The sequence below is a fragment of the Protopterus annectens genome, chromosome 1.part2, assembly GCF_019279795.1.
Source record: "Protopterus annectens isolate FY-2018-M chromosome 1.part2, PAN1.0, whole genome shotgun sequence".
NCBI lineage: Eukaryota > Metazoa > Chordata > Ceratodontiformes > Protopteridae > Protopterus > Protopterus annectens.
This window is the reverse complement of record NC_056727.1, coordinates 669,368,222-669,381,902: the sequence shown is the minus strand read 5'-3', so window position 1 is coordinate 669,381,902 and position 13,681 is coordinate 669,368,222. Positions and strand designations below refer to the sequence as shown.

General features: G+C 43.9%; 1 protein-coding gene across 1 annotated transcript in view; it reads right to left on the bottom strand.

The window, feature by feature from the left end:
• The window catches only part of LOC122790693 (cystatin-2-like), a 128,058-nt gene extending 114,633 nt beyond the window's left edge, over positions 1-13,425 (bottom strand). Inside the window, exon 1 of the mRNA XM_044058238.1 lies at positions 12,988-13,425. Within this exon, the coding sequence (XP_043914173.1) occupies positions 12,988-13,182 (195 nt within the window). The 5' untranslated portion in view covers positions 13,183-13,425. The remainder of the gene's footprint in view (positions 1-12,987) is intronic.
• Positions 13,426-13,681: the final 256 nt, after the last annotated feature.

The following is a 13,681-nucleotide window of genomic DNA, read 5'->3' as shown; positions in this document are numbered from 1 at the left end:
GGTTAGAAAGACCTTCTACATTGCCCACCTGATCATGAAGGGATTCACATCCAGATCTAGTGAGGTCATTGTTCCCCTGTACTCTTCACTTATCAGACCAATGATCGAGTACAATGCCCCATTCGGGATGTAACTCACCCGACATCTGCAGCAATTGGAGAGACCCCAAAAGTCCCTCACCAAAAGGATAAAGGGACTCCAACATCTGTCATATGCTGCCAGATTGAAAAAACTCCAGCTCTATTCAGTCGCATACCGTCTGCTCAGAGGTGACATGTGTCTGACATACAAGGCCATGTCCAACCAGGAATTAATGGACATGCTCCACCTCAAAAACTCCAAATCCACCAGAACCACTAGGGCAAGTGACTTAAACCTTAGCAGGGATATAAGTAGGACATGCTGGAGGGATAGATTTATCACTCAGAGACTCCCTATGCTGTGGAATAGAATCCCGGTCCATGTGAGGCAGAGCACCTCGCTGGCTCTGTTCAACAGGAATCTTGACCTGTGGATGGGAGATCGTAGGTTTACCCCTGGTATCGTCTCTGTCACTGCTGGACAGAAGCACAACAAACTAATGGGCACAGTATTGTTTCCATATAAGGGGTGGCGTAAGCCACAAAACTCTGGGCTAGGCTTATAAATGCCTTAGGGCAGATAGCCTAGTATAAACCTATGAACCTATCTGACCATGTTGCATTATGTTCAGATATTAACTACTTACAACAGCCTCGTCCAACATCAGTAGTGTATTCCACAACATAGGCGTACATTGGCAAACACTACCGATGTGCCTTAGGCCATTTCTAATGCTAGTCAGAGAGTGTGTTTGTCCTTCGACACATTGTAAGTGTAGTTTGGCATGACATATGTCATGTTTAGTATACTATGCCTCTGTCTACCCGTGACATAACAGTGACACCCAGGGTAAACCTACCATCTCCCATCCACTCATTAAGATTCCTGTTGAGGAGAATCAACAAGTGACTCTATGGATAACCTGTACTGGTAGTTTCATGCGTGGGGGTGGCTTCTGTGTTATGGATAATGCAGTACAGCTTGTCCTATGTATGTCAGTGCTGGGGTTCAGGTCCCTCATGTGCATAGCTCACTGCCATTCAGATTGTACAAGGTGCAGCATGTTCATTGATTCCAGCTTGGACATGGCTTTCTACATCAGGCACAGCTTGCGTCTGGGTGGCCAGCATGGCAGTGTGTGGAGTTGCACTCTGTTTAATCAGGCAACACATTACATCTGTTCAAGCTCTTTGATACTCCTGGTGGGGTACTGTTGTGGACTTTACAGTTGATGGAGGTGTCTGCTGAGGTACACCCCACAGGGGCTGTTGTAGTCAATTGTAATGCTGATGAAGGATAACTGCAGAACCACAATGACCTCCCCTTATGTAGATGTCATAACCTTCATGATTAGGTTGGTATATGGACTGTTTCTGTTAACACTACAGCCACATGTTTGTCCAATGCAGGATATCTATCACCTTGTATACCCAGGTCTGTCATTACATGTTAAGTATGTAATGGGTTAACACCTATGTGGTAATTGGTGGTCACTTACTGTATATCCACAGAGGTTGACTATACAGTTTTCTCCATTTAACATGCTGACATGGCTATGGCACCAGTTGTCTGTTTCTATGTGGCCCTTTTGTGGGATGCTTGTGTCAGCTGGAGTGTCAGATATGTTGGGCGGTTTGTAGTCCTCTGCAAACATGTTCAGGCACAGTCCTTACATGTTGGCCTGTACCTATGGGGCATATATACCAGACGGGGAAGGTCCCAGGACCAAGCTTTGTGGGATATCTGTTATATGTGGTTTGTAGTCTGACATGGCTGCAGCATGTCTGACCATGTCAGTTCTGTCGTTGGTCTGGTTTGCAACCCCTCTAGTGACATAGGGGTGTATATATAAGCTTGTGAGCATATCTATATTGAACACGTAGGGTATTGTATGGAAGGCTTTGCAAGGTCCAGCTGCACTGTGTGGACCACACTGCCCTCATCAGTGACCTCAATTACTGTTTCAACTGAGTCACACATGTTTAGGGGCAGGGTCTGCACTTAATAAACCCACACTGGGTAGGGTCGGGTGTCAATAGATCCCCAATATCTGTATGTCTATGGTACATGCTGATCCTTTCCATAGCTGTGCAGACCAAGCTTCTCAGGATTCTGTGGTGGTTGATTTTAGTATCCATTCAGGCGACACCTTTCTTAAGAACGACCACTGTTGTTGTACACTCCTCTTTGGGCACATATCCTGTGGTAAGGCTGACATAATGTCAGGGAGGCAGCAGTCTGCTGGGAAAGATATTTTGCATTGGGGGGGGGGGTTGCACTGCACCTGTCAGGATGTATGTTGGCAATACGTGTGTGTGTTTGGTATGTTGTTTGTAATACTTGTGTGATCCAGAGCATATCTGGGAATTCACAACACGCTCAATACCATCAGTTGCAGCAGCCTTGGGGTTATCCTTAGTGTCCTGTACAATTTGTATCATAATAGGTTCATAGGTTCATACTAGGCTATCCACCCTAGGGCATCTGTAAGCCTAGCCACAGTGTGTGTGGCTTTTGCCACCCCTTGCTATGTGAATATTATGGCCATTTATGATTTACTTAGCTGTGTCTCTGTCTGGACATGACACAGTAAAGACCCCCAGTGTACATCTACAATTATCCATCCATTTTGCAAACTTCCTTTTGAAGAGTGTCAGTGAGGGGCTCTGCCTAACATGTAGTGGTATTCTGTTCCAGGGTGTGGAGAGCCTCAGGGTTAGGTATCTGTCCCTCCAGCACATCCTATTTGATTATGTGTTGAGGTTGACATCTGACTCACACAGCTCCGATGGCTTTGAGTTTTCTGGGGTGGAGCATGTCCATTACTTCTGTGTTGGACATGGACTTGTACAACAGACATACAATGCCTCTGTGTAGGCGCAGTATGTGACTGCATTCAGCTGTGGTGTCTACAGCCAGGCAGCACATGAGATATATTTGAGACCCTTTCTGACTCTTGGTGAGGTACCTTTGAGGTCTTTCTAACTGCTGCAGGTGCCAGGTAATGTACATCCCAAATGAGGCATTGTACTACAATATGGTCTGATAAGGGAACAGTATAGGGGCACAATGACCTTTGTTGACGCAGATGTGAATCCTTTCATGATACAGTGTCCAATATAGACAGTCTTCCTAGCCAAATTGGCGATGTGACTGTCACATAACAGGTTACTGTCCACTTGTGTCACTAGGTCCCTGATTACTCCTTCCACACATAATGGTTTACCACCTATGTGGTAATTTGTGTGTACCTTGTTTTGTATTTGATGGTACATTCATACTGTCCAGTGTCTTCAGGACAGTGGGGTGGGGTTCCTGTGTGTGAGAGTGTGGTCTGTAGCATGCTACAGACTGTACAGCAGTCTTGCCTATGGTTAGTTGCACATGGGTGGACTGCAATGACATAAGCATTGTCAGTTAACCGGACGTATAGGTGTCTGTGCCGAATGTGGATACTTACCCTCCTTTTATGTTTTGTTCCAGGTTTTGTGGCCATAACACATGATATGTGGTATTACCTGGTAGTGCTGGTGTGCTGTCACGAGGCTTGCAGCAGGTTTCTATCACTGGACAGACATCAATGTTCTCCATACTGGGGAGGGCCTCAGGAGCATGCATATTGAGGTTTACACATCTGGCATTGATCAGCATTACCCTTCTGTTTCTTTCCAGTTTTGTTTTCTATGGTGGTGGGTTAGTCTTTTCGGCCTTGCCTACGAAAGGATCTCTGTAGGTTGCAAAAGCCTTAGGCAATATCCAGACGCTCATGGGTAACAGGTGCAAGCCATCCCTGGAACAGCAGCATGTCTCACTATGGAGTCACCTATTACAACTGTATCAGGCATGTTGTTTCTCCTTCTGTCCTGTGACTGTTTGGCACACCAGCTTTGTGTACTATGTGGTACTATGTGTTACATGTGCTATGTCTGGAGGTTGTTTTATTGGGTGTCTGCTTTGGAGGCTTGTGTTGGTGTTGTGTGTTTGTAATTAGGGCCTCTGGGAATGTTTTTGTGTTTATGTGTTTGGTTTACAGTCGTTATAGGTCTATGTGGGACTGGGTTTGTGGTGTATGTGGTTACCTTGTCCTCCTGACTAGTTTTGACAGTACTGATTTGGGGGTCCTCAGGCTCCGGTTTGGCTACCTGGTTGCATCTATCACATATATTTGTATTTATTGGGGTGAGTTGTTGTTGTGTATCTACTTGGGACAGGTGTCACATTGCCACTGGATTCACAGATTCTACTTGTTTTGCCTGGCCTTAGTGGATTGTATGTGTGGACACATTTTATTGCCATACTAGTGATCACTGATTACTTCACTTTTTATGTTTGATCTATCATGTGGTAGCTTCCTCATTCTCTTCAATGGTTTAGTAATTGCTGGAGTCCAGCATGCCGGATGCCTGGGTGTATGGCATTGTGTCTTGTTGTTATTTGTGATTGCAGACTCCAAGCACTCTTGGCTGTGTTCATGGTATGCCTGTATGACATGTTCTGCAGTGTGTCCCATATTCTGGACTTGCACAGAGCCTTTCATGGATTCCACATTGGTTTGTAGGGGTGCAAGCTATGCTTTATACATGTGTTTCACTGTGGTATTCTGGCCAGGGACTGGGGTCAGGATGTGTAACTACAGTGTGATTACTCTATGGTCTGGTCTTACCAGTGAGGGATACACTTCTCATCTTGACATCCAGTACACATATTTCTGATTATCACATCCAGTATGCTTACCCCTCTTGTGGAAGTGTTACATTTTGCATGTCCATTTTGTCTGATGGATTCTGGAAAATTGTCTACAAATGTGTCGGTGCTAGTATAATACAAAGAGTATAGTGACAAACGTCTCAAAAGCTGACTTCACACTTCTTCAGACTGAGATGGTATCCTTTAAGCCCACTGGGCCAGTGGAAACCACAACACACAATGGTGACTCCTTCACAGACGCTTCCTACTGACATCTCCAAGAAAGCATGGACCATGCAATCACAAATAAAACCAAGACCTTCTCCACCAAGGGAAAGTGGCCTGTCTGGTGGACCCCAGCCATAAACAAACTGTATAACAACTGAAGGATACTAATGCAAGACAGAGCTACATCTCCTAAAGGGAAGGCAGCTGTGATCAGCACTAGTAAAAAATTACATTCTCTCATAAGGACATCCAAGGTCAACTTTGAGACAAAAATCACCAAAGACAATTAAGATAACCACAATGCCTTCTTCAGTTATGTCAGAAACCAGGGTGGGAACCCTCAGATATGCTCAGAGTTGATACACAACAACATATATTTCAGTGACCTGACAGATATTGGCAACATTCTGGCAGACAGGTTCAGTGCAATTTTCCCCCTCCCTCACCCCCAAAAGAAGATAGTTATCACAGCTGAATGTAACCTCACTGTCATCTCAGATGTCCATGTGAGAGCCGCACTCAGCAAAGACATGAACACAGCATCAATGGGACCTGATGGTATCCCCAGTTGCGTGCTATGTGAACTCCAGAAGGAGCTAAACCCGTATATACAAATGCTATTTAACCTTAGCCTTGCTACAGGATATGTACCTGAACAATGGCGTACAGCAACAGTGGTCCCACTCCACAAAGGAGATGCCTCCACAGACCCTGGGAACTAACACCACACAAGCTTAACCAGCCTTGTCTGCAAAGCTATGGAAAGAGTCATTATGGAGCTCTTAAACAGAGACATTGGTGACATACAGACCCTTGATCCCACCCAGTTCAGCTTTGTACAGGGCAGATCCTGCCTTTTGCACCTAGTTGACTATTTTGAAACTGTCAGTAGGGCCATTGATGAGGGCTAAGCGGTCCACACAGCCTACCTGCACTTGGCTAAGGCCTTTGACACAATACCCCACTCAGGCATCATAGACAAGCTCAACAGCTGAAATATTAAACCATATGTCACAGGATAGGTTGCAAAATGGCTAAGAAACAGAACCCATAAAGTCGACATTGCAGGTGTCTTGTCAGATTCAAAGCCAGTCACAAGTGGTGTCCCACAAGGATCTGTCCTGGGACCCCTCTTATTTGGCATTTACTTTTCAGATGTGAAAGCAAACATAGGAGGGTTGTGGCTGACAAAGTTTGCAGATGACTGCAACCTAGGCACCATAGTGAATACATCAGCCGGCACACACATCCTACAGAATGCCCTCACAAAGACAGATAGCTGGTGCCGGAATCATGGCCTGAAACTGAATGCAACTGATGTGTAGTCATCCCCTTTGGGAGGAACAAAGTACCCACAAATCAATACATAGACAGCAACCCACTGAGTACAGAAAACAAATCAGACACCTGGGGACCCATGTAGATAGTGACCTCTCGTTTGACACCCATGTTGCCAAAGTGGTTAGAAAGACTTTCTATCTTGCCCACCTTATCATGAAGGGTTTTCCATCCAGATCAAAGGAAGTCATTGTACCCCTATACTGCTCCCTTATCAGGCCCATGATTGAAAACAAAGCCCCATTTGGTATGTACCTCACCCAGCACTTGCAACAGCTGGAGAGACCCCAAATGTACCTTACCAAGAGGATCAAGGGTCTACAACACGCCATATGCTTCCAGACTAAAGGAAATCCAGCTTTATTCAGTAGCATACCGCCTACTTACAGGTGACCTACGCCTGACATACAGGACCATGTCCAATCAGGATTTGGTGGACATGCTCCACTGCAAGCAATCCAAATCCACCAGAACCATGAGAGCTAAAGATTTGAACCTCAGCACATACATGGATAGGACATGCTGGAGGGACAGAGTCATAACTCAGAGGCTTCTCACACTCTAGCAAAGAAAGTTCATGTTAGACAGAGTCCCTCACTGACTCTCTTCAAGAGAAATCTGGACAAGTGGATGTGAGATTGTAGGTTTACCCCAGGGGTCCTCCCTGTGTCACTACTAGACAGAGGCACAGTCAAGTTATTCGATTAAGTAAGGGGGTCATAATGTGTCACTACTAAGTCAGAGTCACAATATTCGGAATCTATTCTGTACACTTATTACCACTATAAGGGGTGGCAATAGCCACATCACTATGGCTAGGCTTATAAATGCACTACGGCAAATAGCCTAGTAGTAAACTATGAAACTATGGTGTATGTGTAGGTATTGTCAGTCAAGCAATATAATGTGGTTTGGGGGGCTTGATATCTTCCTGTATTCCAACATAGGCCTGGTGCAGTTCCTGCTATTAGGACAGTGGTCTGCAGCAAGCTATATAGTAGTAGGCAGTTTTAGCCATTGGTATTTGACCATGGCTAATCCATGTTGCTTCTTGTTGTGGTACCAACATGGGGGTGTGGTTATCCATGACATTTACTGCTAGTCACCCTCGTTTTGTAGCTTGTTCCATATTTTTGCAGCTGTACATCACTGTATGAGGTGTGACCTGGTAGTGTTAGGGTGCTGATGTGGGCTTTGACCCAGTTTTCTATTACAGCACTGATATCTACATTCTCTATACTGTGTGCGTTTACACAGCATGCATCTTGCTGTTTATACTTCTGGCATTGGGTAGCATTACATCTAGGTTCCTATCCCTTGTGGTACCTATAAAGGTGGGTTTGTGTTTTTGTGGTTTATGAATGGTGAGGGTGGATGTTAGTCAGGGTCCTCAGGTGTGCATATGGTACATGGTGTTACATTACTTAACACATGGCATTCATGCCTCAGGTGGTGCTGCAGGGCTGCCTCTGTCGGATGCACATACTACACTCCCTGTACATGTTTGGAAGCAGGTTGTGTCATGTTAGGCGTCCCTGTTACTGTACGAGTGAGTCGGAGGGGGTATCATTCCCAGTGTTCCTACTGAGCCAGTGTATGTGCTATGCGTTGCCTCTTTGCCAAGGCCAGGGCATACTGGACACGCCTCCTTCTGCCTACTGGGGCAAGGTCAGGTTGTTCCTCCTCCGAGTCACCCTCTGCCTGTGGTGGCCTTGGCAATGGTGGGGGTATGTTTGGCCCAGCCCTATGCTGGTCCTGCTGCAGCTGTTTCCGCAGGATCATATTATGTAGCATAGCACATATCATGATCATTTGGGTACATGTAGTTGGTGTGTACTGCAAGGCTCCACCAGATGTGTCCAGACACCGGAACCGTGACTTGAGCAGCCCAAACACATGCTCTATGACATTACGTGTTTGTGCGTGTGCCTCATTATGGCGTTCCTGTTCAGGTGTGTGTGCATTTCTGATGGGTGTCATCAGCCACGGCTCAAGTGCATAACCTGCATCCCCCACTAGGTGTCCGTGTGGGAAGTCCCCACTGGCAAATGATTGGTACAGCTGCGTCAGATGCCAGATGTGGGAATCGTGGTAGCTCCCAGGGCAGCCAGCACACACATTCATTATTATGCCCTGGGCATCACACACGACCTGGCAGTTGATGGTGGGGAATCCCTTGCGGTTAATATAGGCTCTACCCCGCTCACCGGCTGGTGCTTTGATGCATATGTGCGTGCAGTCTATTGCACCCAGTACCTCAGGATATCCCGCTATTTGCTGGAAGAGACGCATATTGCTGGCCAATACCTCACGGGCATTGGGGAAATATACATGATCACCAACATGTGCTGATATGGCATCCAGGAACTGGTGCAGTACCCTGGAGGCTGATGCCTGTGATATCCCCATCATATCACCAGTTGGTCTCTGGAAGGTACCTGTTGCTAGTATTCTTTCCCCTCTGTTGGTTCTGTGTGTGAGACGTGGCCTGCACAGCTCAACAATTTGCTGCAAAAGGTCTCTGCCCACTCTGTAGCGCTCTACTATCTCCAGCTCATGTAACCCATGGTAGGTGACCCTGGGCCTGTATAGTCTCCTCCTTCTCCTCACTCTGGGTTGTCTGTCAGCATCTGCATTGTCACCACCCTCAGCAATTTGCCTATGCCTGATTATAACAGCTATGGCAGCCCCTAGCATTTCTGCTCTGAGTTCAGCTTTTTTCAGTTTTCAATTCTGATAGCTTATTCCTTTCTTGCAGTATCTCTTGAGAGAAACACCCTGCACTGCTTTTTGCAGTGTTTTAAGTGCTGGGTGGGGCTTCTAGTCTGCCTGTGTAATTGCCTGCTTCCAATTGTTTCCACCAATTAACTCCAGCAGTATCCTCTGGCAGCTTCCTTGTATTCTGGTTGTTTCCTGTTTCCTCTCTGTTTCCTCAGGGGGAGCAATGTGCACACCAGCTTAAGCACGCTCACAGTTACTTAAAACGCACGCACACATCCTTACACGGTGTGGACTTGGCTGATTCATGGTAAAACGCGCGCACATTGCCTTATATACGTGCACGCCCACACAAACCGTTGTAAACGGTTTGCAACACGCTCCCACATGTTGAACCTGCCTTACACGCGCGCACACGCGCACATGCACGTATATAAAGAAAGTTTGAATGTAGGGATAGTGTGCACCCTCTATTTCTTGACTTTCCTAGTGTTCTGTTGGGACACACCTCTCTCCCTGATGTCTGTCTGTCATGTTACACTGCCCTCCAATGTGATACATTTATTTCTATCATTCCCCCCGTGATGTCACCTACCTCTTACTCTATTCCTCCCCCTTCTGTAACTCTTACACTACTCGAACAGTGCTCATTAGCTATGTGGCAGTGTGATTCAGTATTGTAACCCTCATTTACATAGGATTGCCTAGTAATGCTTAGTTACATCTCTTACACTGAGCTTCCCCCCCTTGGCAACCACTACACGGTGGCCATATTGTTTTTGGTCTGCTAGTCTCTGCATTGTCATTCCATGTAATACATAAAACCCACAATTGTGGGCTTATAAGCTTCGGTTTTCACTTTTAGGCAGCGCACCCCGTTTGCTCGGGTGTGCGCTGCAGTTAAACATCAAAATCCCCCGGAAAAAAAAAAGTTATTTTAAATAATTTTGCAACACTTTTTAATGCCAATGGCCACATATTTGGCCATTGGCATGCTAGATAACACATATGCACCCTTTATTTGGAGCTGACATAGCTCCGTTGTCAATTTTGCAGAAATGTACTCAAGTTGTCAGCTGAGTACATTTCTGCAGCTAAAACGTCCGTTACACGGACTGCTTTGGGCTTCCTGGATCGTTCAAATACCCCATTTGCATATCTTTCAGCTGCAAATGAGGTATTGAGCATTTCCACGCCCAGTCCGTGTAAGAGACGTTTTAGCTGTCTCTTACACGGAGGTTTGGGCTGTTCCTGGATCGGGAGGCTTACACTACTCTTAAACTCTGTGTAAGCCTTCGTGAATCCTACCCGGTGTCTTTACAGTTTTGGGGGAACATCCAAATAAAAAAACCTTCAGGTTATATTTTAAAGAATTTCTTCTCTGAGATGTAAACCTCAAAAGACTCCATTGCCAAGTCTTATCTAAAAAAATGTCACGAGTGAGACATCTATGATGCACTTACAGGCCGGAGCAAAAGCAATATAATTTTCTGACAGCTATAAAAGTGATTGTGTAGAATAACACAGACCCATTATAACCTGTCTCATCTTCCTGCCATCTTCAGCTGTTGCTAGGTACACTTTGTAATTCCCTCTGTTGTGTTCTGTAGTTCTCTGTGAAAAAGAACCTAAAATTTCAATTAGGAACATGTTATTGCAACTTAGAAAGGATGAGTTTGTCCTGGAAAGTGACAGGTACTATATATATATAATTTATATATTTATATTGACTAGAAGACATAAATGAATGAATCAAGACTTGTCATAGTTTCTTACAGAGGTACTAGGCTAGCTACCCTTGTGGGCCTAAATCTAACCAAGTTCCTTTTTGAAGGTGAAAATCAAATCCTGGACCTTGTGTCTGTAACATAAGCACCTTAACCATTACACCATCTCCCAATCCCTTTAAAGGTGTGAACCCAAACCATGTATCTTTTATCTGTGAGGTAAACATCTTGACCATTATGCCATTTCCCAATCCAGTCCATGATGCAAACACAGTAAGGTGTTAAATACCCAACACCAATAGATTGGCATACCTTTCAACTCTCCGGATTTTCACAGACTGTCCAGATTGTTGCCCTGTTCCTCATAAAATTTGTGGTATTCAAACAAAGCACTGAGAACTGAAATCATTAAATAAATAATGTCAGACATTTGAATAAGACTTCACGTCCTTCACAAGGGCAAGGTTTAAAATCTGTCCCTGATTTAGGGCCTTTGCCCCCCGTTATTTTTAGCTTTGTCCATATTTCTTCATCTAGATCCAAGTTGAGATGTATGCACATGACAAAGAGGACAAGATTTATAGAAAGAAAAAAATACAAAGAGGGAACTTAATAAACGAACATTACAGAGGTTCAGAAATAAGAAACAGCTATATTTAAGGACAGGATAAGGAAACAGCTATAAACATACAACAGTAAGGAAAAAAGGAATGGAAAATCCTATGATGATAACACACAAAACACATCTCTTTATGGAGACAAATAAGTATTTTGAAAACATCTTAAACTGAATATATCAGTGGAATAACTCACCACCAAAAGCTGAACAATATGATACATTCATTAGCAGGAGCTGTAAGGTTTCATACGCAGAAGTATGGGCTATTCCAAATACCACACCACCATATTTCTCAGCTATCCCTGATTTTGCCCTGACTGTCATACTTTTTTTTTGTTAAATCATTGAGAATTACAGCCCATCTATCCATCCATTCATTCATCAGTCCCTTATCCACTCATCCACACCCCCTTTTTTGCACATGGGGTCAGGGTGTCACTTCAACAGCGACAAACCTCTAAAGCCAAGGTTTACACATAATGTCAGCTATTAAGAGTCTTATACTTACTTGTTTTGAAAATGCATGTTAATGCAAAACCTTATATCCTACTACTTTTTAACATAATTAACAGTAATATTCACAAAAGTCCCTGATTTCTGCCTTTTGACCCCCTTTCATTATTTTGGCTTTGTCTAGAACTCTGAGGAAAGAAGTTGAGCATACCTCTCAACTGTCCAGATTTTCACAGAATGTCCAGATTATTGCTTCACAGTTTTGATCTACTCATCCCAAAATTTGTGGTTTTCTGACAAACCACTGGGATGACCTGAGGACTGAAGTCACTAAATAATGACATACATTTGCGTTTCTGACTTCAAATCCTTCAAAAAATATATGTTAACACAAACTCTGTTACTCTAGCAACCATATCTCTCAACCTCTTACAGCAAGAAATCTGGACAAAGCCTAAAATAATGGGGGAACAAACTCCCAAAACCTGGGGCAGATTTTAAATACTGCCCTTATAAACTTGGAAATTTGCTAGAAAAACATGAGTTGTGTTAGCATGCATTTTTCTGAAGGATATGAACTCTGAAACTCAAATATATGTCATCATTACTTAGTGACTTCAATCCTCAGTGATTTGCCAAAAGAACACAAATTTTATGACTAAGAACAAAAATATGAGGCAAAGATCTGGACAGTTGAGAGATATGCTACCAACTTTTTAAGTTTATAACATCAGTATTTAAAATTTGCCCCTATTTTGGGTCTTTGTTCCTCCTCCCTTTTGGCAGGCTTTGTCCAGATTTTTTGCACTAAGAGGATGAGAGCCAACTAAAGAAGTGGATGTGTGCGTGGACTAACAACCATAATAAGAAGCATCAACTAATAATCAAAAATTAACGATGCCATACAACACAGCATAAGCCAGTAATTGGCATTGCAGCTATTATATTCTGCTCTGTGACAGTGTACGCATTCCTCTCAGTCCTGAAAAACATAACAGGCTTCTCAAAAAATTAGATCATGACTTAACATAACATCACAAGTGGTTTTCAATTATGCAAGATTCTGGAAACACTAATGTTCCAAAGCTTTTAGTATAAAGCCAAACAACAAACAATATCCACGATGGTGTTACTAACCTGTTGTTGTGCACTGACTAGACTTTCCAATTTAATTAAAAACCTGTCATTGTTGCCCTCATTGTACTTCATCAATGCAAAATCTAAAGCCTCGATCATAGCGGGGTCATTCGGGTTAGCAGCATACCAGCCTCCAGGTATGGTTTCTACAAAAAAGGCCACAAGAAGAAGAAAAACACACAATTTCAAAAACATGTTCAAATACTTTCAATTTCCCGTTACACGAGTTGAAGTAAACGGCGGACTATTTAAGCTGAACATCTAACAGTGCTAAGTAACTCCGGCCCAGTTGGGAGGAGCCTTGGAAAAGAAGAAGATGATAGACAGGGTCAAGCTGCCAGACGATGACGCAAAGGTTAAGCGAAACTTGTTCTCTAGTTACTGCAGGGATGGTGCTAGTAAGGTTTTTTTTTTCGGGGGCTTACTCTGTGTTTATCTTGCGGTGCTGTCTAGTGCCAATCGTTAGCGGACCGGAGTTCCGCTGTGGCGACCCCTAACGGGGAAAAGCCGAAAGACGCAAACAAACTCGGTGTGTATCTTGATCTACAAGAGTTACTAAATGATAACACATGTATATGCGTGTGTGTGGCTTATAAATAATATCAGTAAGAATTCGGAACTAATGTGTGATATATCCAGATAATAAACTGTTCACCGTCATGAAATAAAATAATGCTTTTTTTGTACCTCAAAC